This window comes from Lissotriton helveticus, chromosome 1_1, assembly GCF_964261635.1.
Source record: "Lissotriton helveticus chromosome 1_1, aLisHel1.1, whole genome shotgun sequence".
Classification (NCBI taxonomy): Eukaryota; Metazoa; Chordata; class Amphibia; order Caudata; family Salamandridae; genus Lissotriton; species Lissotriton helveticus.
The window spans coordinates 1,832,091,996-1,832,118,163 of NC_136057.1; the positions used below are offsets into that span (position 1 = coordinate 1,832,091,996).

The 26,168-nt window shown below is 46.9% G+C and overlaps 1 protein-coding gene across 1 annotated transcript in view; it reads left to right on the forward strand.

Annotated features, from left to right (window-relative positions):
• LOC144753452 (cytochrome P450 2D17-like) overlaps positions 1–25,309 on the forward strand; it is a 441,302-nt gene extending 415,993 nt beyond the window's left edge. Inside the window, exon 9 of the mRNA XM_078641141.1 lies at positions 23,371–25,309. Coding sequence (XP_078497267.1) covers positions 23,371–23,549 — 179 coding nt within the window. The 3' untranslated portion in view covers positions 23,550–25,309. The remainder of the gene's footprint in view (positions 1–23,370) is intronic.
• Positions 25,310–26,168: the final 859 nt, after the last annotated feature.

A 26,168-nucleotide genomic window follows, 5' to 3' on the forward strand; every position in this document is an offset into this window, starting at 1 on the left:
GGGATGCCCTTTGCTCGGCACCCGTTCTAGGAACACCAGATTACTCCAAGCCCTTCTCCCTCTTCACTCACGAAAGGGAGGGATGCGCATTGTCTGTTCTAACTCAGCCCATCGGCACCAAACAACGCCCTTGTGCCTATTTTTCTGCCACTCTTGATCCAGTCGCCAGAGCTCTACCTGCCTGCCTTCGAGCAGTAGCCGCTGCTGCTGTCTCTATCCGCCAGAGTGAGGGAATTGTACTTTCGAACTCTCTCACGGTATTAGTACCCCATGCAGTTGACACCCTTTTGAACCAGACCAAGACTCAACACCTGACTAGTGCACGACTGACAGGGTACGAATTGACTCTACTTGCACCCCACATCACCCTGAAGAGATGCACAACATTGAATCCTGCTACACTGTTGCCCTTGCCTGAAAATGACCCCGATGTGCCCCCTATACACGACTGTGTGACCCTCACGGACGAACAGACCAGGAGTAGAATTGACCTCCGAGACGTTGCTTTTACAGACCCTGATGGAGAACTATGGGTAGATGGCTCTTGTATCAAACTCCCAAACGGCACCACTTCTGCTGCCTATGCGGTGACGACAGCTCGAACAGTAGTTGAAACAGCTCGCATCACACAACGATCCGCACAGGCAGCAGAGCTAATTGCCCTCACACGAGCATGTATCCTAGCGGCGGGAACCACGGCAAACATTTACACGGACAGCCAGTATGCCTTCGGGGTGGTTCATCATTTTGGGCTCTTGTGGAGGGAAAGGGGATTCCTGACGTCCCACGGCACGCCCATCCTTCATGGAGATCTAGTCTCCGCCCTAATTGAAGCAGTTCTCCTCCCAAACGATTAGCAGTAATCAAATGCCAGGCACACAAGAAGGTGACGGACTTAGTTGGACAGGGAAACGCACTGGCCGACATCACTGCCCGAACCACAGCTGAGAATAGGGCAACGACAAGCATGTATGTGACTAGGTCACAAGCAGAAAAATGGACTGACGCTAGGGAAACGATTAAGGACATCCAGTCGGCCAGCACACCTCACGAACTGACTGAGTGGGCACGGGTGGGTCTAAGGGACGATGAAGGCTGCTGTCGGACAAAAGACACGAACAAATGGTTGCTGCCTGATGCATACTTGATCCCCATACTGACAATGGCACACTCCCCTGCACACATAGGCTCTGCCCCCATGATTGAACTCATTTCCAAAGTCTGGCACAACAACAAGATCCCCGACTCAGCCAAATGCCTAGTGCAGCAGTGCCTTATCTGCTTACAACACAACCCCGGGAAAGGAACTGTGGTACCCCGGGGAGGGTTTGGGATCCCCGACCACCCCTTTGAGGTCCTCCAGATGGATTACATCCAGCTAGAGAGGTGCCAAGGCTTGAAGTACGTATTAGTCATTGTATGTGCCTTCAGCAAATGGGTGGAAGCCTATCCGACCCGAGATAACACTGCCATGACTACTGCCAAAGTACTACTGAAAGAGTTTTTCCCTCGCTACGGCCTTTGTCGAATTTTATGGAGCGACAATGGCCCCCACTTCATAGCTGAAGTTATCCAACTGATCCTGAAGGGGTTGGGGGTAAAACAGAGATTCCATGCAGTCTTCCACCCCCAATCCGCTGGCCTGGTTGAGCGACACAACGCTACACTGAAACTGAAACTGTCAAAGATAGTGGCCACCACAGGACTTAAGTGGCCAGATGCCCTCCCACTGGCATTACTATCGATGCGCTCCACTCCCACTAAGCACCACCAGACCCCCTACGAGGTTGTATTTGGGCGACCAATGAACCTCTGGACTGCCCCCAAACCGACCTCCATTCACGACGTCCCAGACGTCCTGCTGTCAGATTATTTATACAAGTTAACTAAAACATTGTCTGTCATTCATCAACAGGTGCAGCAGGCCATCCCCGATGCTTCCAGGGGTCCCGGTCACGATATCCAACCGGGAGAGTATGTCCTAGTCCGGAATTTTCAACGGGCAAAGAGTCTGGAACCCCGGTGGACGGGCCCCTGGCAAGTACTGATCACCACTCGGACGGCTCTTCGAGTGGAGGGGAAGAAGCACTGGCTGCACGCACACCACTGCAAGAAGGTTTCCTCGACCCTGGCCACGACAGACAACGTCAGCACCCAAGAGGAGCTCCTGAACAAAGACCGACCATCACTGAACTGCTATCCTGATACTGAGGCACTTGAACTTGCAAAACACTCTGATCCCACTGTGCCATCCCGAGAAGGGTATTTCCTGCGTCGAAAGGAGGGAGCTTCGGCTAAGTAGGCCACTGACTAAGTTAAAAATCTCAGAACGGTGACCCAAAGCAACCAAGGGTTACCCGGAGAGAAACTAAACAAAATCTGTGGTTCTGCCCACTACCGAGCACCTTGAAGATGAAGATGATGGAAGCGCCAGATAAGAAGATGATGGAAGCGCCAGATAAGAAGACGTCGGAAGCAACAGGAAATACCCACTACAGGAACCCAAAGACTGATAATTTGCACAAATCAAAGACAATCGCTTTCTTCATTGTCTTCCTCTTTTGCCTCCTCCTCATGACTTCCTTCTGGATCTTGGAGGACAGCACACCCGCTCACCAGACATTGCTGGCCACTGTACAGCCAACCACCATGAAAGAGCACCACCTGATCACCCTTTCACCTCAGCTCCGAGAAAGGCGTAAGGAGTTCTGGAACAATTCCTTCGTGCAACTGCTGCACCAGCACAACCTTGCTACAAATGCCACGAACTGCTGGATCTGCGGGTTGCTCCCGCATGCCACTGAACACTCTATACCTTTCATCCCTTCTCCTTTCTCAGTTCACGGCTCCTGCCTCGCCTGGTTGATCCTCTTGCAGGAGAGCAACAAGGACAACGCCGCTTCTGGTCAGACAGTGTCACACTTCTACTATGGGTTCTGGCTGAACAAAACAGGAAGAACGTCTGCCCCCATTTGTCCTGCGGTCTCAGGTTCCGCCTTCCTTATGAACATTCCTGCCAAAGAAAGAGTCGAGATGCAAGTACTCCACAATCCAGCCAGACCCACCTTCTCCCACCTGCGGAAGCAAACAGCTGCCACCCTGACCGTGGCTCTGTCTGTCATCAATGTCACAGGACTTGTGTGTCTTGAAGATCAGGGAACGCAGCTGGTGGGTCACAGTTCCTGCCGCATCACCAGAACATTGGTCTCAGTTGATCCTCCTTCCTTTGTTGCTTCTCCGAATATGTACTTTGTTTGTGGCACCAAAGCTTACACCTGGCTCCCGAAAGGTTGGAGGGGTACGTGCTACATCGCCTTCATTCTTCCTCCCACGTATGTAGCCTCAGCCCACCACCACCGGCAAAAGCGCACCGGAGATGTTGAACAAGCCGACTCCACCGGAGCGCAGTTCCTAGATGCAGCAAAGGGACTTGTTCCTCTGTGGGGACCAATGGCAAACAGCCGCGCTATCCGACACCTAACTCAGGCAATAGAAACAACCATTAACATCACGGCTGGCATCCTCGCTAACAACACGGCTGAGCTTCAGGCAGTCCGCCTGGTGGCTCTCCAAAACCGCCTTGTTCTAGATGTGATTCTGGCCGACCGTGGAGGAGCATGCCGCATCATCGGCTCCAGCTGTTGCACCTACGTGCCAGATAACTCACCTTCAGTCTACAAAGCAATCGAACACCTCCACAGACTGTCCTCGGAGGTTCACCAGGAGCAGGAAGGATGGTCGCTTGGAGGCTGGTTCTGGGACACTTTAAAGGACTGGGGATGGAGATTGTTTACGTTTATATTGATACCAATCATGATGCTATGTGGGTGTTGCTTGGGTATTCAATGTTTGCCACCTCTGTGTTCACTCGTTTCCAACTGTATGTGCCCTAAGACTTTGGACTTTAAAACTGAGCACATGAGTCCCCTATACGAGATAGAGGTGCGAGGTCTCATGGGGATCGATCCGAACTGACAAGCTGGCGAGACATGTTAAAAGGGAGGACTGTGGAATTTTAGTTCGTGTATTGAACGTCATCTACGCCATCTTGCAGACTCACGTATGAACATACACGACAGCCATTTTAGGTACCATGGTCTCCCTGTTCACGATCACCCGTCAGCACACTTCCCTGACCCTGCAAGCATCCCCCATGCACCCTGACCGCCCCCGCTCTCACATGCACAAGTCATGAACCCTTCTCCTTCTGCATGACGCTTTCATGAATGAATCACACCCCGCGCCTGACCAGCACCTCCTCTCCTTCCATGAATACCCCTCTTTGGATAAACCCTTCCTCCACGCTCGATTGTCCACACCGATCCTTCCTTTCATGAATATCTCTCCTTTGATGACCCCTTCCTCTGAGCCCGATTGCCTGTACAAACCGCTGGTCATCCCTTAGCCTGAGGATACAGTTTATTGCCCACTACTGTATGCACTCGCCTCTCTTGAAAGGAGCCACTATTGATCATGACCTCCCCACCCCCTGAGATTCGATCAGGCGCACACATTCCAAAGGAATCGGCAGAACACTCAGCTGCGTGATAGCCCCCTCCCATTGTATGAGGGGTAAGGGCCTCTACTGTTGTCATGTGTTGGAATGGGCCGGAACTGGGGGGGGTGCCGGGGATGTCATCCTCATACTTCACAATGTCTTTGTTGTAATAAAGAACGTTCACATGTCTTAAACCAGTGTATAAAAGACCAGGCCCCAGAGAGGCTGGGAGAGCACCTCGAGACGATACCTTGTTGTCCGATCTGACGTGTTCTAACCCGTCGGAATAAAACTTGTTTCCTGTCTTTCTGTCTCCAGCGCCTGCCTCTTTATTGGATAACTTCGTATGGTATTAGAGGCGTTTTATGCCGGGCAAATTTAACTTAGGAAGCATCAACTGAATCGCCTGACCATTTTAAATTGATCTTTATCAATGGGTGCAAATTTGGAAAGCAGAGTTCAAGTTCGAGAGTTAGAATCAAGTTCAAATTGCCACAATCAAAAAATAGGAGCAAACTCCGAATTTTGAAAATACTCCAAATTAGTAATCAATTTAGGGCACCGTAAAGCCAACGGGCCTCAAAAAAATAAAGATGGAAATATAGAGAAAAAGAAAAGAAATCTGATGTTCAACATGTGACGTCGGTCGGGGTCGTGAAAGAGAGAGAGAAGAGAAAATGCATCTCACTCCAACAGTGTATATTCACAGTACGTTGCAACAGCCTCCAACAGGATGTCATTGTTCTCATCCGAAAACATTTCAGCCATCCAATTCATTAATGGGAATGAACATACATGTTCCTCAATAACCAGAGCCTCTAGTACCATCAGAGGACAACTCGGGTTCAATTCCATGTAACTGCGTGCCAAGAAGTCATGCGCCGCTGCAAAAACATTCCAACGTCCCAAGACTCCATTCAGATTGTCTTGTAACACAGGACGTGCATCCATTTTTAAATAAACAAATTAGGAGAAGCACTCCGGCGACCAGAGCGAGCATCAAGGGAAATCCACCAAACAGGCTGGAAAAGATCGAATGAAAAAATGCCGGAAACACACCAAATATAGTGGTCAATTAGGATGGCGGACGGACTTTCTCCGTCCGCCATCCTGTCGGAGTACGGGACCGTCCGCCACAGGAGCGGATGTCCCGTGCCTCGAATTAGGATGCACCCACCACAGTGGCGGGTGCATCCCTTTTTTTTCATTGCGGCGGGCGGTGCTGAAAGCACTGCCTGCCGCAATGCAAAAAATGCATGTTGTGCGTTTCAAAGCTCAACATGACAGGTGCCTGCCATGTTGTATTTTGAAACGCAGGGGGGTACCATAGGTACCCCCCATGTGCACCCCCATCCCCCTTCACCCTGGGGGCCCACAACGGGCCCCCGCAGCAAGGACCGTATGCCTTTTTGTGGCGGCATTGCCACCACGGAAAGGCATTCCCCTCAGCCCATCCTAATATGGCTGGCGGTGTCTGATAGACTCAGCCACCATATTAGACGTTTTCGGCCGCGGTCGCCTTGCGACCGTGGTGGAAAATCGGCGGACGGTCTTCCCGTCCGCCACGGTCCCCCCCATTATAATATGGCGGGGGGAAATAGGTGGCGGATGGGCAAGGATGGCGGACGGATCGCCACCGCCTGCATGGCGGTGGCGATCCGTCCGCCATCATAATTGACCCCATAGTTTGGAAACAAGTCACAAGGCCACTACTAACAATTTTTAAAAAAGTGGGTCAGCCCCGTGGTTGAGGAAGCATTAAAGATAGTGTGAATTAACTCTCCGAAATGCAAGGGCAAATCTGTATTTAATGAAGCATGCACCTCTGTGCGGGTGTTTGCCACGTGAAGGACAAATGTTTCACGAGCAGATGTAAGGACGAATTCTTTCTAGGACAAAAGAGCTCTTATTCGACTCACCTTGTTGAACTCTGCTTTCAAGGTCGGAATCGATGGTCAGATGGAAACATTACGTTTTTACAACAATCTACACATTGGGAGACCGTAACGATGTAAGGAATTCCAGCTAACATCCCACAACAATCTTCATTATTTAAAAGTAAATAACTACCGTTTGCTAGTAATGTGAATGTGGGTGTGATAGCAGGCGTTGGTGTACCCTTTAAAACACAGGCTAAATTAGGCACATTCTGGTTGCACGAGCCATGCAATTGGATATTCCTACACACTAACAAGTGATCTGGTGTTGTTGTGCAATCCTCACCATTTAAATAAACCTCTTTTCCCTCCCTCAGGCACAAGCTTCATGGAGATAAGCGGTGCCCAGAGGTTTATACCTGCCAATTGCTTAATACTTCATGCAAGCTTCGAATTTGAACAGAGGGAAAGGCAATGTTATTAGCCCATGTAGGAGCCACACTGAAGAATTTGTCTTGGCCACAGAAAATGGCAAAGGTTCTAACTTTTCAATATGTAACATAGAAAAAGTTGTATCTTTCATAGACATAAATTGCTGTTTGTAAGTCAAATTAAAAGGGGCAAATAAGGAGGATGTATTCATGTAGTCCCAAGGCACCTTCTCAGCCTTTAACGTTTGTAAAGTCCATGCAAATTGCATAATGGAACGCAATTGATTTTGACCATGGTACAAAACAGAGACATCTTCTTGCACAATATCAACAACAGATGAAACAATATTATCTAAAGTGTAAATGCGGGAAGAAAGTGTGTTAATGCAGTTGTCTACAACTGCCAGCACCTTTTCTAAATTTGCTTGATCTATAGCTCTCAAGCGAGAAGCAGCCTCAATCTGGGACAGTTTCCAAACTTCGTTGTAAATAGCATATATCCAACTTTTAGAACCCCAAACAGATTTAAGATCAATAGTATCTTGCCACAGTTCATAGCCCCCAATAAATTGGTCAAGAAAGGATTTGGAATATAATAATTTAGTATGGGTAACTCTAACTTTGGAAGAGGACTTTTCGGTCAACTTAAAATAAAATGCATTGGGATTTGACTGATTAAAATCAGTAAAGTAGGTGAATCTCTTTAAGAGAGAACTGGAGCTGCCTTCAACAGGAGCGGGGCAATGTTCCCATTGCGTATAATTAACCATATTCCTCCTGGTGTTTGCCTTATGCAGGTAGTGATTGCCATGGTGCTGGTAACAGAACAAATCACCATAATTTGCCGAATCTAAATATAAATCTTCAGCATCAAAAGCAGAATAATGTTTCAAATCTGAAAACAAAGCCTCTACGACTTGAACATCCCAATCATCAGAATGTATATTGTGTTTTATCACATCCCCCATAGAAACTCTTAGGACATTCGGTACATTTATAACCTATGTGGGACCATGGATTTGAAATTTAACAGCATCCCATACAACCCCATCTAAAACGGGCCAAGCAGTAATGTTTACAAAAGTCAGGTCCCTCTTCATTCTGTGTGATGAGGAATGGGGTGCCAATGTTCCATTATTTAGTCGAATAGATGTTCTCTCTTCAACGTAGTGTCCGTTTACAAGACGGAAAAAATACACCACAAATCCAATTGACATAAATAAAAAAAATAAAAAAAATACTAACCAGACGTAAATTCCAAGGAGGAATTAAAAAATGTTTTTTAAACCATGTTGCAAAAACAGAGATTTTTGAAGGGGACTTCGACGTGGTAGAGTTAGTGTCAAATGAAAATCTGGACTCAGTTGCCAAGCAGGTTTGTAAATCCGGCATCGATAAGTCTGTGGGGTAAGTATACTCAGTATCATCAAGATGATCATCAGGTGGGGTATTCAATAAAGGACTTGAAACAGCAGGCATCTCGATGGCAGCGTCAGGCCTGTTGTTAGGCGCCGGAGATAAAACAGAATTTCTCAATATCGATGGACAAGAGACCGCAGGTGTCACATTAAGAAGAATCGGCCACTCTGTGTAATTTGACATTGTCAATGGAGATGTACCTTTTTTCTTCTCTACCTGGAAGAGGAGGTAAAATGACTGTTCTTGTGCACTGCATGCCAAGTACAGGAACCGGAGCTCGATATGAGGGACCAAATTCTTTCTTGTTCTTGATCTTCTCTCGAACCAGTTCTCCAACTCGCAGTAGCCATCCAACTGCCGGAATCTGCAACGCAGCATCAGATGTGGAGGGCAAGTGTTCCTTTGCAAGACTGTCTCTCGTCTCTTGTAGATTCTGTAAAACATCACAATGTTCATCTACATCAAAGGGGGCAGCTGCCGCCGCCTGGTCTAGACCCTCAAGGTCCGGCCGGAACATTTTGATACCAAAGAGCATCTCGTATGGGGTCCGCCCACCCAGAGACGTTCTAGGGAGATTATTTAGTGCACGCTGTACGCTATTGAGACGGGCTAGCCATTTCCGGCCTGTACCTATAACTCGGGCTGTCAATGACTGCTTTAGGTCTCAGTTCATTCGTTCCACAACACTATTACCCTCAGGTCTGTATGGAGACGAAAATTTGACTTGGACCCCCAATGAACTCATGGCATCCTTGTACACCTTAGAGGCAAACGCTGGACCCTGGTCCGAATAGAAGGTGCCACACGCAAAAATTCCCACAAAGACACGCAAATCTCTTATGACAGTACGTGAATCAGCACTTCGGTGTGGCCACACACATACAAAGCTCGTGCAAGAATCAACTGCAACTAAGATGTACTTATATGCAGTATCAGAGGAAAAAGGACCGCAGTGATCTAAATAAACACAACCAAGTGGTCTATTAGAAATGTACAACTGTGTGTGGGGTGGTCGCGCAGCAGTTAAAGGTTTAATCTGCTGACAAATGTCACATTGAAGGACATAATCACACGTCTGTTTGTACATTCCCCGCCACCAGAAACGTTGTTGTAACTGAGATACAGTAACCGAAATGCCTGCATTCGCGGACGCAACACCCTCGTGGGCAGCTGTAATCAGTGTTGACCTGCGGTCTGTGTTGGTAATCAATCTGTCACCAATGTCCGGTATTTTCACATAAGGAACTTTATCAGGACTTAAATGATAAGAATACTTTGAGGGAAAGGCAGTAGGATATTTACTTCCCTTCTCAGTAGCGACAATTGCTGCCAAAATGTCAGCATCAATCTTACTTTTGGAACGTGTAACTGCTGCAACCAAATATGTCGAAACTGCTGTCTTCGCGGCCTCATTGGCCAAACTATTGCCAACAACGTGAACTCCCACACGTTGATGACCAAGAGTATGAATTACATACACGAGTGCAGTGGCTCTTTAAGTTCAGCCACTCGAGGGGGGCGTGGCTAGCCAAGCAGCGAAATGGCCGCTTCTTGAGCGAGCTCCGCCGATTGAGGCATATATCCTATATTAATCCTACATACAGGGCGGCTAGGAGGGCACAACTACTAACCATCGAGAAGCGGAGTCCCTGTGGAGCCAGGTGCTCGAAATCCGCGGCCCAATCTGAAACCTGTGATGAGTTTGAACCGGCGGAGGTACGGACCGGAAGAGGCGGCGCCGGAGGCCGAGTGCAGATCGGACTTCCCCAAGCGAGCCTGACAACTGAGCCCGGTGCTTGATGAGCCCTTCATTGTGGGGTCTGATGGGGGCGGAGTGAGCTACGGGGCGAGTGCCTGTGGTGAGTTCCTGTTACCTGACTCCTGAAGGTGCGGTGCCGGCTGCTGGGTGTGCGGAGGCACGGCTTCATAACACATCGCGCCATTCAATTCTGGGAGTCGCCATCTTGTTGTGGACTGGACCGCAATAGTGACGCTGCTGCTGCGGGCCCTCCCTGTCGCTGACGGACGCCACAGGCCAAACCTAAAACCTGCTGAAGTATGCTCCCCTGCTGATTGGATCCCTACTTGTGGTGCCACATCCTCTGACTAGATCCATGAGTCACGAGAGTAGATATCTGCACCACATGCGTGAGACTTGCCCCCCTCTGAACCCGGCCCACCGCCTGCATCGTTGCTGAGTGGATTCCGTGGTGCATACTGGCTGGCCTTGCCGCTCACCGGAAAGCTGGCTTGCGCCGCATGGGAGGAACCCTGCCGTGAAGCCGCCGTTGAAGTTGAGGAGATGTGATGCCGGGGACCAGTTGACACTGCCATAATACTGTCATCCACACATGCGGATACCTGAGACTGACCACGCCGCCTCTACTGGCGTCTACTTGGGGGTGTGTCGCTACTAAATGGACGCGGCTGCATTAAGCTCCACTGCATGCCAGAGGAGGTTCGCCTGTGCATGGGAGTCCCGAGTGACTGAGCCCTGGGTGCCGGTGTCGTGAAGGTAGAGGGAGAACTGCGGGGGAGGTGTTGTTACTGCCCCCTGGGAAACGACTTATGCTATGTGAGGCCCGGACTGAAGATAAAAGACTTGTGAACATACAACTTTGAGCACACCTCTATCCGCTAAAATTGTAAGGCGGGCCCGCTGATGCTGTTCGTTACTGCTGCTCCCTCGTGATTGCCTGCCCTAGCTGGAAGGGGCGACCCTGGTGTGGAAACACTGCGCTCTGCCACACGACACACGCATCCTCGCCCTTCTAGAAGTCGATATGGGCAAAAACGATAATCGCCAACCAAAAATCACCTTTGACAATAAAAGACTGGCGAGGCAGGTCTCCACGGAGCAGGATGCACTGGGGGCGGCGGGTGGCGATAATCCTGATGCTGGACAGGTGGAAGACATCAGATCGCTGATGCTGGATGTGCGTTCCAGTCTTAGGAACATAGACGCCAAACTGGACGCTCTAACATCTCAATTAGACTCTGTAAAGTCCCAAGTCTCCACCCATGAAACACGCCTGGACTGTTTAGAAAATCGCCACACTGAAGAGCGAGAATTCCAACAGGCAACTAAGGAGCAGATTTCGCACATGGACAAACTCCTGGCAGTCATACGGGAAAAGACATATGATTTGGAGGCGCGCTCCAGGAGAAGCAATGTCCGAATTACGGGCATTCCAGAGACGACAGCCATAGCAAAGATGGAGGTATATGTTTCGGACCTCCTCCATGAACTCTTTGACCCCCACCTATCCCCTGTATTCACGGTGGAAAGGGCACACAGGGTGCTTGGCCCCAAACCACCGGTGGGTGGCACACCCAGACCCATACTGGCTAAACTCCTAAACTACCAGGACAGAGATTTGATCCTAAAATTGAGAGAAGGGGCGAATCACGCACAAAGGTAACAACATCTCCTTTTACCCTGACTTTACCCCGATGGTGCAGGCTGCACGCCGAGAATTCCTCCCTACGAAACGCCTTTTGCTACAGGCGGAGATTCCATACTCACTGCTATATCCTGCGAAACTTAAGGTCTCCCACGATGGAAGTGCGCATTTCTTTACTGACGCTAAATCCGCACTCAAATGTGACGAGCACGTCTGCGGCCCTAAGGCAAAAGCGGCAAACACTGGGGGAGGTGGAAATGAAGGTCTCCTGAGTGATAATGACTAGCAAATATTTATACAGGTCGTATGGTCAGACTGACAATTAGCAGTGTAATCTATACAAGTGGATCATGGTTCATACTTTACTGTTAATACTCTGGTTCTTCGGGGAGTCTCTCTTGCTCTGCCGTTAGATTAAACATGTTCTCATATATGCCATTCATATTATAAGTAATGGTATAATGTTAACTTTTAAATGTTGAGGCCCTACGGGCATGCTCTCCCTTTCCTTTCCTCAGTCACCCTGTGCGAACAGGGGTGTATGTTTGAGCTTCCACGCCTTCGAGGGGTGTTTCCCAATGTTTTGTTCTTACGTCTGGTTCCACGCTTTGCGTGACTATAGGGGGGATTTGACACAACCTGATTGGGGGGTTGGAGTGGGTGGGGGGTGGGGGGGGATGTTTGTAGGTTTGTTTGTATGTTGGTCATTAACAGAAACTGTCCCGCAGGATCCAGGCTGTATACTTGAGGACGATAACCGTGGGGGTAAACACCTGACACCAACAGGACAGTGGTGGGTGTGACTAAAAATTCGCTTAAAATCCTAACTTGGAATATCCGAGGTTTAAATGATGGTAGAAAAGCAAGGCTTATGCATGCGTATCTGCAGAGACATGCAGTAGACATTTGTTTCTTACAGGAAACACATCTCGACACACAGCCTTCAGCAAAATTACGGCACAGCAGGTGGGGTAATATTTATTCTGCTATTTATTCAAACTATGCCCGTGGAGTAGCCTTGTTGGTGAGGTGTGGTTTGGACTGGAGAGAGTGCAAAACATATATTGACCCAGAAGGGAGATTCATTGTATTGTGTGGTCTTTTGTGTGGTAGGTCAGTAGTGATGGCGGCGGTATATGGTCCAAACGCGGACACGCCAGGATTCTTAGGGAAGTCTGGGCCAGAATCACTGAGATGGGTTGTGACACCATAATTTGGGGGGGGTGACTTTAATGTCATCCTCATGACACCCTGGATCGCAGAGATGCATCAAGGCCGCTACATCCTCATGCATGTCAGGTTCTACATGATATTATGACAGAGGGTAACCTACTTGATATTTGGAGGTTACGACACCCGGGTGGGTGTTCGCGAGGGGACATGTATCTCCAGTCAGCATACTGCCTGGTCCAGATTGGATTTCTTGCTGGTATCCCCCGATGTAGCTAGCTGGACTGCGAAGGTTTGTGGACTGGCCCGCTCATTATCTGTTCATGCACCATGCCTCCTAGAGTTAGTGATCCCAGATACATGTACTCGTGCTTTTAGCTGGCGGCTCCCACCACACGCCTTACTAGACGAGGCTTTCAAGGAGGAAATCAGAAAGGACATTTTAGATTATTTCTCAGTAAACTCAGGTTCAGTGTCCATGGAGTCGACACTGTGGGACGCATTCAAGGCAGTCATTAGGGGGCAATGTATAGCGAGACAGGCGGGAGTACTGAAGGCCATCAGGGGCACCTTAAGCACCATAGAAGGGAAGATAAAAGAGCTAGAGAACCTATTCTGTATTGACCCACGCCCTGAGACAGCGACAGAATTGAAGGGGAAATTGCTTGAATATGCAGAGGAGGCCCAACGGGAACTTAAATTCCTAGGTAAACACGCCGAGGCCAGAAGGTATGGAGAGGGGGACAGGCCGAGTCGCACCCTAGCAAACCTGATTAAAAATACCGGAAACACTGAATTCATACACACAATTAATGATCCGGATGGCCAGGCAGTTGTGGGGCAGCCCGAGATTTTGCGAGAATTCAGGGCCTTCTACTCCACCTTATATACTACCACACACTCTACTATACCGGAGAACCTCCAGGACTTCCTAGACTCAATCGCATTAGTCTGGTTTAATGACGCACATCGCAAAAATATGGACCACCCAGTAACGATTGCTGATATTGCAAAAGTGATTAGTGGTTTGCCATTGAACAAGGCGCCTGGCCCAGATGGCCTTACAACTGCATTTTATAAAATATATGCGGAGGAACTGGCACCACAGTTGCACGCCTATATGCTGAATCGCTAGAACTGGGTGTTCTCCCGGCCTCAATGATAGAGGCATTGATCATAACATTGTGAAAGCCAGACAAAGACGAACTATCATTGGACTCCTATAGGCCGCTTTCCCTGATAAATGTCGATGTAAAAATATTTGCTTAACTTATAGCAGACCGCCTGCAACCACTGCTCCCGATGGTGGCCCCATCCGGATCAGTCTGGGTTCATACCTGGCCGCTCCTCCTACCATAATCTCAGAACCATCTTCTCGGTGCTGCACTATCTTCACCCTACAGTGCACGCTGCGGCTGTCTTCCTCGACGCCACTAAGGCGTTTGACTCCCTAGATTGGCCTTACTTATTCCGTATATTGGAACGTATGGGATTCAGCCGGATGTTTATTGCCCAAATTAGACTGCTTTACACTAGACCGACTGCAAGAGTTAGGGTAAATGGTATGATCTCGGACCCATTTGATATTTCCCGGGGCACAAGGCAAGGTTGCTCATTATCTCCATTTCTCTTTGCCATTGCTATGGAACCACTAGCAGCTAGAATTAGACAACACCATACGGCCCGAGGAATCGGATTCAGCACACGCAGCCTATTGATTTCTCTCTATGCCGATGATGTAACCCTGTATGTCCGCGACCCCTCCACCAATCTAGACCCCTTACTTAGAGAGTTTGTACGATTTGGAGGAATATCGGGTGTGTCAATTAACTGGGCCAAATCGGTGGTCTTCCCATTGACAGACAGCACGCCCAAGGTTCAGTCAGAGTTCCCACTTCGCTGGGCAGCAGATGAAGTCAAGTATCTTGGTATCTGGCTCAGCCGTAATCTTCAAGATATCTAGGGCCCGATGTAGGTCAGTCGGTAACGGCCGAAAATCGGTATTTTCGGCCGTTACCGACCGGTATTTGAGCTTTGGTATGTAGGGACACATATTTTACAGAATCGGCAAATTTACCGATCGGTAAATTTACCGATTCTGTAAAATACCGAATCGGTATTTCTACCGATTAGGTAAATTTGGTATGTAGTCCCACAAGCCTTACCGATTCGGTATTTTAGCATCAAATTCAATTTGATGTTAAAATACCGATTCAGGTGTGCATGCACATGTGTGCATGCACACCTGTGCCATATGACAGGCAGACCTGCCCTTAGGGCAGGTATGCCTGCCACATGGCCCCCGAACCTTTTTTGGGGGTGCTAGAGGGTGTCAAAGTGACACCCCCTGCACCCTTGTCAAAATCTGTATTTACCGATTCGGTAAATACCGACCGGTAATGCCCCATTCATTCCTATGGGCTTCAAAGCCCATAGGAATGAATGGAGCATTACCGGTCGGTATTTACCGAATCGGTAAATACAGATATTTACCGATTCGGTAAATGGAACATCTGGATGTTCCTACATACCCCCCCTTCTTATTTACCGATTCTTAATTACCGAATCGGTAAAATTCGGTAATTAAAAATCGGTAAATAAGTCCTACCTACATCGGGCCCCTGGTCTTTAAACTTTGGACATGCCGTAAATTGGCTCGAGAGTAAGGTAGCAATCTGGTCGAAACTGCCCCTCTCGATTGCTGGGAAGGTGGCCCTACCAAAATGGTGGTCTTGCCTAAATTCCTTAATTTATTTGCGAATATTCCGATCCCGCTCACGAAACATTTTTTAAATTGCCTGAGATCCCAATTGCTAGCACTGGTGTGGGCGGGAGGTCAAGTCCGGATTTCCTGGGCTTTGATGACCTTGCCGTTGAGACAGGGTGGTCTGGGTGCTCCAGACATGCACTTATATGCACTATGTGCGCAAGCTCAATTCCTACATTTCTGGGCCTACCCCACGCCTTACCAGCCGCATGTGGCGGTGGAGCTGGACTCGGTGGCACCACTATCTTTGGCGGTAGCCTTATATCGCAGAGCCACTAGACCTTCAGTTGATATTGATACTGCTAATACCCTATGCTGGGCATGGAGAGAGTTACAGAAGCGAGCTCGCCTCCCGATACTCTACGCACCTGCGATTCCTCTAAAACACAACCCGATGCTGCCCTGTCTCGAGGAAAGTGGTGGTGAAATGTCAATGGGTGGTACTCGCTTGCGCATATTCGCTGATATATATCCTGAAGGGACGTTCAGAGCACAACCCGCAGAGACAGCGGAGTTGAAAGTCCCCTTTCGAGAGATTTTTTCGTATCATAAATTAAAGGCGACAAGCCGCTCTTTTTGGGAGGGTATTCCAGACGAGCCACCCACACTACGAGCCCTTCAGAACATATTAGCATGAGCCTCCCCTAGGAAATTTGGGACTGGACTCTACACTGCTATGCAGGACCAGGCCCCGATTGTGGAACCACCATCCATGCGACTTTGGAACTCAGAATTAGATATACCACTGACCGAAGAGCAATGGTCTTTTTGTTGTAAACAACTATTGGAACTCTCCCCAACTATAAATTGCGTCTTATTCATTTAAAAATGTTAAATCGATACTACCGCACGCCCATTAGCCTACACCGCATGCACCTACGGGAGGATGCTAGATGCTGGAGATGTGGCTTTGATAATGCCACCTTTCTACACATGGCCTGGAGCTGTCCTCATCTCCTTGGATACTGGCGGAAAATATTCACTTCTGTTAATCAAATTATTGGGAGATCTGATGACCCGACCCCGCACTTAGGCCTCCTGGGATTGGTGAAAGACACTATGCCTAAAAGATGTAAACTCCATGCCCTTTTATTATTATATGCCAAACGGCAAATTGCTGTCAGATGGGGTCGGAAAAAGCTGCCTAAGTTCGCGGATTGGCTGTCGGATGTTGCATATGGCCACACATAACTTGGCACATATTGGGAGTTGATGCCCCCAGCATCTAGGCCCCGAGACATCTGGGAGCCATTCATGCAATGGTCACAGGCAAGAGAGTCATCTCCCATGACTATGCAATCTGAGACTCGATTGGAGGATTAAGAGAACCCACCTAATTAAATACCACTCGATTGTATTGTTTTCACATATTTATTTTTTAAATTGTATGTGGCATATACTGTACTACCCTGTGCATCAATTGCGGATGCAGGTTGACGCACCGTTCGAAATGCCCTGCCCTGCTATCTACCTCGTATGATTTCCTCCTATGTATACCACACTATCCATGTCATCACTCCATTGATTCCCTTGCCATGACTTCCCCTGCGGTATGCGGACACCTTAGTCCGGGAAAGATCTACTCTATATGTTTCTGTACAGATGTAAATTGTTGACCGACAGCTGTTTTGTTCTTGTATGACTTTTTGTTGAAGTACGTGACTGTTTTATTCCTACTATATTTCAGTGATATATTTTACTTATTGTCTATATTTGTGCACCATGACATATGGTTATTGTATTATCATTTGAACAGTCTTTTATGGTACTCTGTATATCGTTTTTTCTTTGAAAACCTCAATAAAAAAGATTACAAAAAAAAAAGTCAGCCACTCGAACCCGAACCCAGATCATTTTATGTTTTATTGTGCTACCTTTGGAATCACAAACGTCATTCTGAGTCCAAAAGAACAGGTTTTCATTGCAAGACTGGACAGAGTAGTAAGAATCACTCCCAATAAGAGTAGTCACACTAGGATCAATGTACTCAAATGCAAGCATCAGAGCGCGGAGCTCTGCCAATTGGGCGGTACAGTCCCCTAATGTCTGCGTATGTACGTCATCGAACTTGAATTCACCATTCACCATGGTACCAACCACAATGGCGCAAGCTGAGACGTATGCGTGCTTGGACCCATGTGCAACTTGCGCTGAACCATCAGTGTAAATGATACAATGGAAATCCTCCAAAGGGCGCATAGTCAACGGGGCAGGATGAACAAACTCATACTGCAAAAACTCCTGCGACTGTAAGGAGGCATCAAAGATGAACGTGACATCGTGAGACGTCAATGATGATGCCCATTGTATCCACCGTGGGTGCAAAGCTTTAGAATTAGGTACACTGGCCTTTGTCACTGCCTCCAGGATAAGGGGTAACAACCAACATGCGTTTTCCCTGCGACAGTGCGTGTTCCTTTAGAATCGCCATTTGCACTGCTGTCAAAACTTTTTCCACGGTGGATAACCGCATTTCAGCCGAAGTGTACAAGTGTGACTTGTAAGCGATAGGTACTGTGTCACTTTCGTTAAAAGTAAGGTATGTCAAACCCACCGCCCCAGGGATGATTCTTATCACCAGGTTGGTGTGGTTATCACAAGTCAGTAAGAATTTAGATTCTAGAAGGTCAGCCTGCAAAGATTGCAAAATGGTCAAATATTCAGGCAGCCAGCACGATTTCGTAAAAGTTGGTTGTATCAAAGCATATAATGTCTTGATACGCTGGGCATATTTGGGAATGTATGTACGCCCGAAATTCAAAAATCCCAGCAAGGATTGCAATTTTTTCAGTGTTGTAGTAGCGCGCAGTTGTACGCATTTCTCCAAGAAGTGAGGAGCCAATCCTCGACCTTCATTGTGGAGCTCATAGCCCAGGAACAACACTGTGTACTCTGCAATGTGCCACTTTGCAAAGTTAAATTTGTAACCGAAGTCCGCAAAATTACAAATTATACGGTCAACGCAGCACAGATGCGCCCATATCTCGTCGTCTGTGAGATAAATGTCATCCACATACGAACACGCATCTGGGTCGCTTCTCTCTAAAAGAGAGACTATACGGGCAGCAAACACACCTGGACTATTCTTATAGCCCATTGCTAAACGTTAAAAAAAATTCTGTGTGCCACCACTGGTGAAAGCGGTCCATTGACTACTTAAATTCGAAAGGTTGTGGGCAAAAAAAACATTGGATATGTCAAGTGTGGTTTTAAACATTTTACGCACAAGACCTTCACTAGGGCAGAGCTGTGGGTATTCTGTATTGCACAGGTACGGCAATGCGAGTTTAAATGCCGGTAATCCAATACCAAACGGTACGAACCATCAGGCTTGGTCACAGTGAAAAGAGGGTTATTCATCGGAGGCACACAAGTTTCAATTACTCCTTGATATTCCAATTGTTCAAGGATTTCTGCGACCGAAGCTTTCACTTCACGCCACATGGGATATTGAGGTTGAGGCTGTGGCATATCCCATGTGGCATAGACTGTAAGGGAATCTCATGTTGGGGGGAGAATTTATCCCAACCACAGTGAGTACGGTACAAAGCAGGCGCAAGGACCTTAGCCCACTCTTCTGCAAAATTCAACGCATGCTCCTTAGACACTGTGTGCGCGAAACTAGGGAGGATTACCTCCTCCGCTCTCGGAGCTGCGAGAACAAAAGGTGGGGCCAGTCAGCCTCCGCTAACAAAATGTCATAGGTAGTTGTAAGATTTTCCCAAAATACCCCTTTTATGGTACGTTGTATGTCACCTTCAATTAAAAGGTCAATTTCAAAAAAGCCTATCAGGGGGAGCTACTCTAGTACCAGCTGTCTCAAAACAATGAATTGGTCAGTCGCTGTCACCTTCAGTAGTGGACGCAGGGCCTCGCGGACAATGATAATCTCCGCCACGCTGTCCAATAACGTCGGCACCCATGTCAGGGCTTGACACCTAAACTATTACGGCCTATGGTCTTATAAGCCGTCGTAATAATTCTTGGTAACGGATGGGGTTTATTGGCATCAGGGACATCGTGCAAGGCATTAGCCACTTGAAAGTTCACCACATCTCCCTTTATATTAGAAAGGACGAGATCGGAAACTACGTCAAATTTGACAATGAGTCTCATTCCCAATTCAACCGCAGCCTCAGGTCCGTGTTCATCTTGAACACGCTTAATGACCGTTGGAAGGACAGCCATTGACGGAGTGCCGAAGCACCTCGTGTACACTGCCGCAAAGATTCTACCCCATGACTCGCAGTCACCGGCTTCCGGTACCAAGTCCTTGGGCAAACTAATCGTAAGAATCCTGTGTTTTTCTACAGGACTCGAATTAGGAAAAACTGCCTCCAGCTGGTCATATTTCTGGTCAAGCCAAAAAGGCATATCATCCTCAACTTGGGGACGCTTGCCCATAACCGCATTGACCATCACAGGACTAAGTTCATTCCGCTCGGTGCAGCTGGAAGCGCCGCAACACCAGGGGCCCCGCCCTGGAAATTGCGAGTGATATATTGAACTAGGGCCTTGATATCCCCGATTGCGGAGGTATATAGGGGCCTTAATTCAGCAACAGGGACTGCCCCCGCACGAGAATGCGGGGTAACTCCAGCCAAAACAGGCCAAGAAGTGCCTGGAATGGACAAAGGACCTAATCTAATCGCCGTTAAAAAGTGGGGAAGGGCGCCATTAAACCAAACACGGTGCTGCCATGCAGAAATAGGAATTTCCTGTGTCCTATAAGGAACATACTCCAAGAACAAGTTTTAAACACCTGAGTAGCCGCATCCACAGTGGGAAATGTCACCCAAGAGTAGAAAATCTCAAACGGGTAAGCTATCTCAGCACTTACCACAAAAATAACTGCCATGCCCTCCAGGGGTACTTGAAAAGCCTGCAAATGATTGCAGACCGTAATGCAACTATGATGTGGTATGTCAATGTCACCCATATTGACACAGCAAAGTAGAATACAATGTAAAACAATGTAGCACAACGGGGTAGTAATTCAAAAGGACACCGTTTTGAAAGATTCAAGCTTGAAAAGACCTATGTAACTATAGGTAGGTTTATCCGTCACCACTGTTAACCACAAACAATAGTAAAGGGGTTAAGGACTGATATAAGCACTACTCAAGCATCATGTAATAAGACCACCATTGTTGGGTGCCCTGTTGCAGGGATTCTGCTCAGACACAGAACTGTGCACAGAGACTCAGGACGTCAGTGAATTAGGGTGTACCAAAAACTCACCTTAGTACCCAAAATCCCCTACCAGACTAGCAATCAGTGTCACATTAGCTCTTAGTCCTATAGCAAAGACCAATGATTAGACAACCCAGAACATGCGACTTAAGTTACCTCAGGTAAGGTGGGAAACATGAACACTCTTTCGTTATACTCTCATACCAGTCCAGAACAGGGAGTAAAGGGAGACACGTGCAAGTTTAAAATATTTATTTTAACGCCGTGATCTCAAGTGCAGCATTTTAGCTAATACAAGCAGACATATGATAAGAAATAAGATTGTCAGCATAGTTACTATTCCATAAAATACAAAGGGAGAAAGCAAGTTATAATGCTAAATGGAAACAGGTTAAATATATACCTATATTTCACCCTCCCTTGCTAGTAGGTTATTTTATAACTACAGAAGGTCTCTTAGGCTTGCATAGGCGACCCCATACCTCAAGGATTAGCAGTAGTGAATCACATCCGGTTCTGCACAAGCTCTCACCATACGTATGTTCTCCAAGTCTGTTCAATCATGCCTACACAGTGCATTATTAAAGACGCCAGTATCTGAGATGGCTGCAGCTGCATATGTGTTATGTCTAGAACGTGCGCTGATCATTTCGAACAACAACCACAGTGTTGAAATAACCTTGAAGGCCTCGGCACTCACTGTACAGATTAAGCTTACAAAGCATGTCTAGCAATGTAGAAAAACAAGTTATTCTCATGTGAAGCAAAACACTCTGCCAAAACTCTAAACAATTATTAAAGTGTGTGTCGTGTGCAAAAGACAGCAGAAAGGTAAAATGGCGTTTAAACTTCTAATAAGCTCATGCTAACTTAACACTGTGTGAATGCAAGGCTCAACCCCACTACAATATGAGCCCTTTTTCACTGACGACCAGGCAAGTGGGCACAGGTACCTCAGGCCCTACAGACACCACCAGCTATAAAAGATCATCCCACCTGGTGCATGAATCATCCTCGCCCGCTCCCACCTGGCGCATGGATCCCAAAGGTGCCAGAGAACAGGGGATCATGTCAGTGAGTAAGGCAGGAGGCTGTTGGATCAAGAGGTGCCAGAATTGTAACCAGTAGTGGGAAGCAAAAGCAGAGATCCTGTGGGAGGTTCCTAATGCCAAAGCAAGTTGACAGGGGTCTCACTGAGGGAAGGCCCACCAGCCAGAGTCACTCAGGGCCTACAGAGCAGCGGCGCCATTCACCATGGGCCTGCTGGCCCAGCAGAAGAATGCTTCATGAGTAAGGAGCCGATTGTCGTGCTCTCCAGCGGCCCAGGCCGGGCCCACACCCCTCACTCACCGAGTCTCTGCGCACACAGCACGTGGTCGCCCCAGGTGGTTTACGGTATGGAGATGCAGAAAAAGTTTGCTTCTTACAGCACCGTCGGGCAAAGTAGCTGCCCCAACTGTTGTCCACTGTCACACAGAGCCTCTACGAGCTCCTTGTGGTTGGCGCCATATTGGAGTCAGGTAGTCGCGGTTGGTTCCAGTTCTGCCCCTGCGGCCCAAACCCAGCCGACACAAACCGCTCACCAAGTACTCCCCAGGCCGTTAAGAAATCAGCATCAGTCTTGCTCGTCATCTCGTATCTGCTCTGTCCGATGTTCCCAGGTCGGAGCTGACGTCACCATGTCTGCACATTGTCTCAGGCCTCAGCAATGATGCTCCCTCACAGTGGGTCATCAGCACCAAGTCGGGCCAGTCAGGGCCCTCCCTGGCACTCCGATCACCGGATCCATGCAGGCATCATATGTTGGCATTCAGTGGTGAAGTTGCTTAGTGTTGTGGGGAGCATCTGTGGACTACGTCCACATGACCATGACAGTTGGCCACGCTCTATGTTGTATTTTTTACTTATTAACTGATTAGTATTGGTAAATGCTTTACACTTGTTTTCTTTGAGTTAAGTCTGAAAGCACTGGGCCACAGATACCCAAGGTTTACATTATAGTAACCAGACATGATACAGAATAGTGACATGATTACTTGATGAGGTCTCACAACCTCTCCAACTAATAATCCAATTTCTCACATAATGCTTTTACTGAAGAAAAGTGCTTATCATTGGTCTGTCAAAACTTGTCATTTAATAGGATTATTTTCTGCTTGATAACAGGAAACTGAATGATCAGAAAATATACTGTTACTTCAAAGAGCATATCCACTTTTTGTATTTCAGCTCCTCTGTTTCTAAATTCATGGTATGTCTCCATTCAAGGTTATCCATTTGATCACAGAATACATTATTGCCTTTGATGAATAAGGCTCATTAAATTGAATGCTCTACCTTAAGTTTTGTTTTCAGGCTTGGAAAATGGAAGACTGGATGATTCCGCCTAGCACCTCAATACTGAGTTTCACTGTGTTCGCCATAGAAGTGATTTATTATCAAGGACATTTTTCAGACTTCCAAAACTGAATGGATTTCCAAATATGCTATCCACACTATCTTATGATATTATCTCCCAAAAACGTAATTGAAGCACTTGCACTTTCTTGCCCTCTTGTTTTTACACTGGCCTGATATTTTGCCTTTCTCTATTTCCCACGTTTACCTCCAGGTCGCCGTGTCTGTTTGGGGGAGAACCTAGCCAGGATGGAGCTGTTTCTCTTCTTCACTACTCTCTTCCAGTGTTTCACCTTCACCATTCCAAGGAACCAGGCCAGGCCAGGAGAAGACCCTGTTTACTCTTTCACCCACTCCCCTCAATTCTACCAGATCTGTGCTGAGCTGAGATGAAGTTCTGATCCTCAGATCACCCCCTCTCTGAATGATCCCAAACTTAAGCTCTTCACGTGGACCCTTCCTCCTGAGGCTACCTCAGTCGCCAAAGCAGTTCTACACTGAGTACCTGTGTAATTTTGTAAACTAAAGTGTTTGGCTAACATCTAATATTGTCACACTTCAGCGTTGTATATTTCATAAAACAATTCTCTTACATCAAAGGTCTTCAATATTTGTTTTTCAGAATAAAATGTTTACAAGTCAGGTCCTCCACCACCACTTTACGATAAGCAAGGGTGGCGGGGGACGGTGGAGTCGGCATGCCTTAATTGAAGGTGTTTATTTAAGGTGCAGGAAGGAAGGGGGTGACTTATGAAATCATTTTAAGGGTACCTTTTATTTAGTCCAAAATGTACACTGGGCGTGAAAGTTCTAATTGTTAATGCATCAAATTAAACCAGGATTGTGCCTAGAAAGACTGCAGCCAATAATTGGGGTACAATAGGCTCCTCATAACCATAGGCCCTGGTACAGCTGCACTGCTGCACTATTGTTTTATTATTGCCCTGTGAAGCAGGCTACCTACTCTGTCTCTTTTGCCCAGTGCTCTGTTCCATTGCTCCAATGCCTAAAGCTGTATGTCACTTCCCCTTTAGGAATGAAATACTCCCCATATCTTAACTCCACTATCTTTGCAGCAAGGGTGCCCTGGGCCCTAATGATAGCAATGGAAATAGACTGCCTTACTTCCTTTTGGTTAGTTAGGGTGCAGTGGCCCCTCACACTTTTGGCCCCACTGCCACTGCACCTCCTGCACTAATAATAGCTAAGGCCCGGCAGGCTGTTTCCTCTGACTCTTTTTGATCTTTGTTAAAGCCAGAGATGAGGCCACACATCTCACTGCCTTTCCCTTGGCCATCCCTTCAAGGCCTGAAGGAACACTGGCACAGCAAGAGCACCTGGGCCCTAATAATTCCAAAGACACGAGCCTCCACTACTGTCGTAAGTAGTAAAAGATAGCCATAATGGCGGAGTGGTTTGCCATCACATCCTAGGCCCGTTCCATTGCACATGCTGCACTAATGATAGCCTAGGTCCTGTGAAGTAGTTTCTGCCACTGTCACCCGGAACCTATAGGCCCCTCCGACCCATGGCCATCACTCTTCGTCCAGAATATGCAATATCATCACCTTTGTTGCCAAAAAAGGGCCACCCTCTCTCCTGGGCCTTCTGACAGGTGCAGCAATTATAACATAAGAGTAGTGGGCTCCTCACATCCCTAGGCACTCATGTTACTGCACCTACTTAATCAATGAAAGCCATAGTCCCATGAAGGCTGTTTTCTCTGCAATATATTAAACAAGCATTTGCAATGCAATAGGTCTCGCATTAGGAAAGTTTGAGCTATTGGTATTGTAAATGACACATTTTTTATTTATGTTTTGTTTTTGAAAATAGCAAAATTAATAGCTTTGTCATTTACAATGCCAATAGTTATAACTTTCGCAAATGTGACACCTATAGCATTTGTAATGCAATATGTGTTGTATTTACGTGACTTACATGTATTGATATTACAAATAACAATGGCTTTTAATTTTTTTTCAATAATTAATACTTAAATAAAACTTATTGTAATTTATAATGAGAATAGCTTAGTTTTGTAAATAAATTTTGTGAAGATTATGTTCAGTGTATTTTATTGTGACCAAAATCCAAGAACAGAAGTGAAATATTAACATCTTTTTGTTACATTTGTAATAAAGCTTGAGACATTGAGAGAACATATTTGAACCAGGTGTTGTTGAATGGTTGCACAGATTGATGATGTGGTGGCGCTGAGTGATGTTGTGATGGCTAACGAGTGATGCTGTGGCGTTCAGTGATGCTGTGGTAGCGCATAGTGATGTTGTGGTGCCCCTGAGTGATGCTGTGGTGGTGCGGAGTGATGCTGTATGCTATGCTATGTTTTGTTTTGCTATCCTATGTTTTGTTTTGTTATGCTATGCTATGTTTTGCTATTCTATGCTTTGTTATGCTATGTTTTGTTATGCTATGCTATGTTTTGTTTTGCTATCCTATGCTTTGTTTTGTTATGCTATGCTATGTTTAGTTTTGCTATCCTATGTTTTGCTTTGTTATGCTATGCTATGTTTTGTTGTGTTTTGTTATGCTATGATATGTTTTGTTGTGTTTTGCTATGCTGTGCTTTGTTATGCTATGCTTTGTTATGCTATTCTATGTTTTGTTATGCTATGTTTTGTTGTGTTTTATTATGCTATGCTTTGCTATGGTATGTTTTGTTATGCTATGCTTTGTTATGCTGTTTTGTTATGCTAAGCTTTGTTTTGCTATGCTATGTTGTGTTTTGTTATGCTATGCTATGTTTTGTTGTGTTTTGTTATGCTATGCTATGCTTTGTTCTACTATGCTGTTTTGTTTTGCTATGCTTTGTTATGTTATGCTTTGTTTTGTTATGCTATGTTTTGTTATGCTATGCTATGTTTTGTTGTGTTTTGTTATGCTATGCTATGCTATGTTGTGTTTTGCTTTGCTTTGTTTTGTTATGCTATGCTATGTTTTGTTATGCTATGCTGGTGAGTGTGTGTGAGGGTGAGTAAGGGTGAGGGGGTG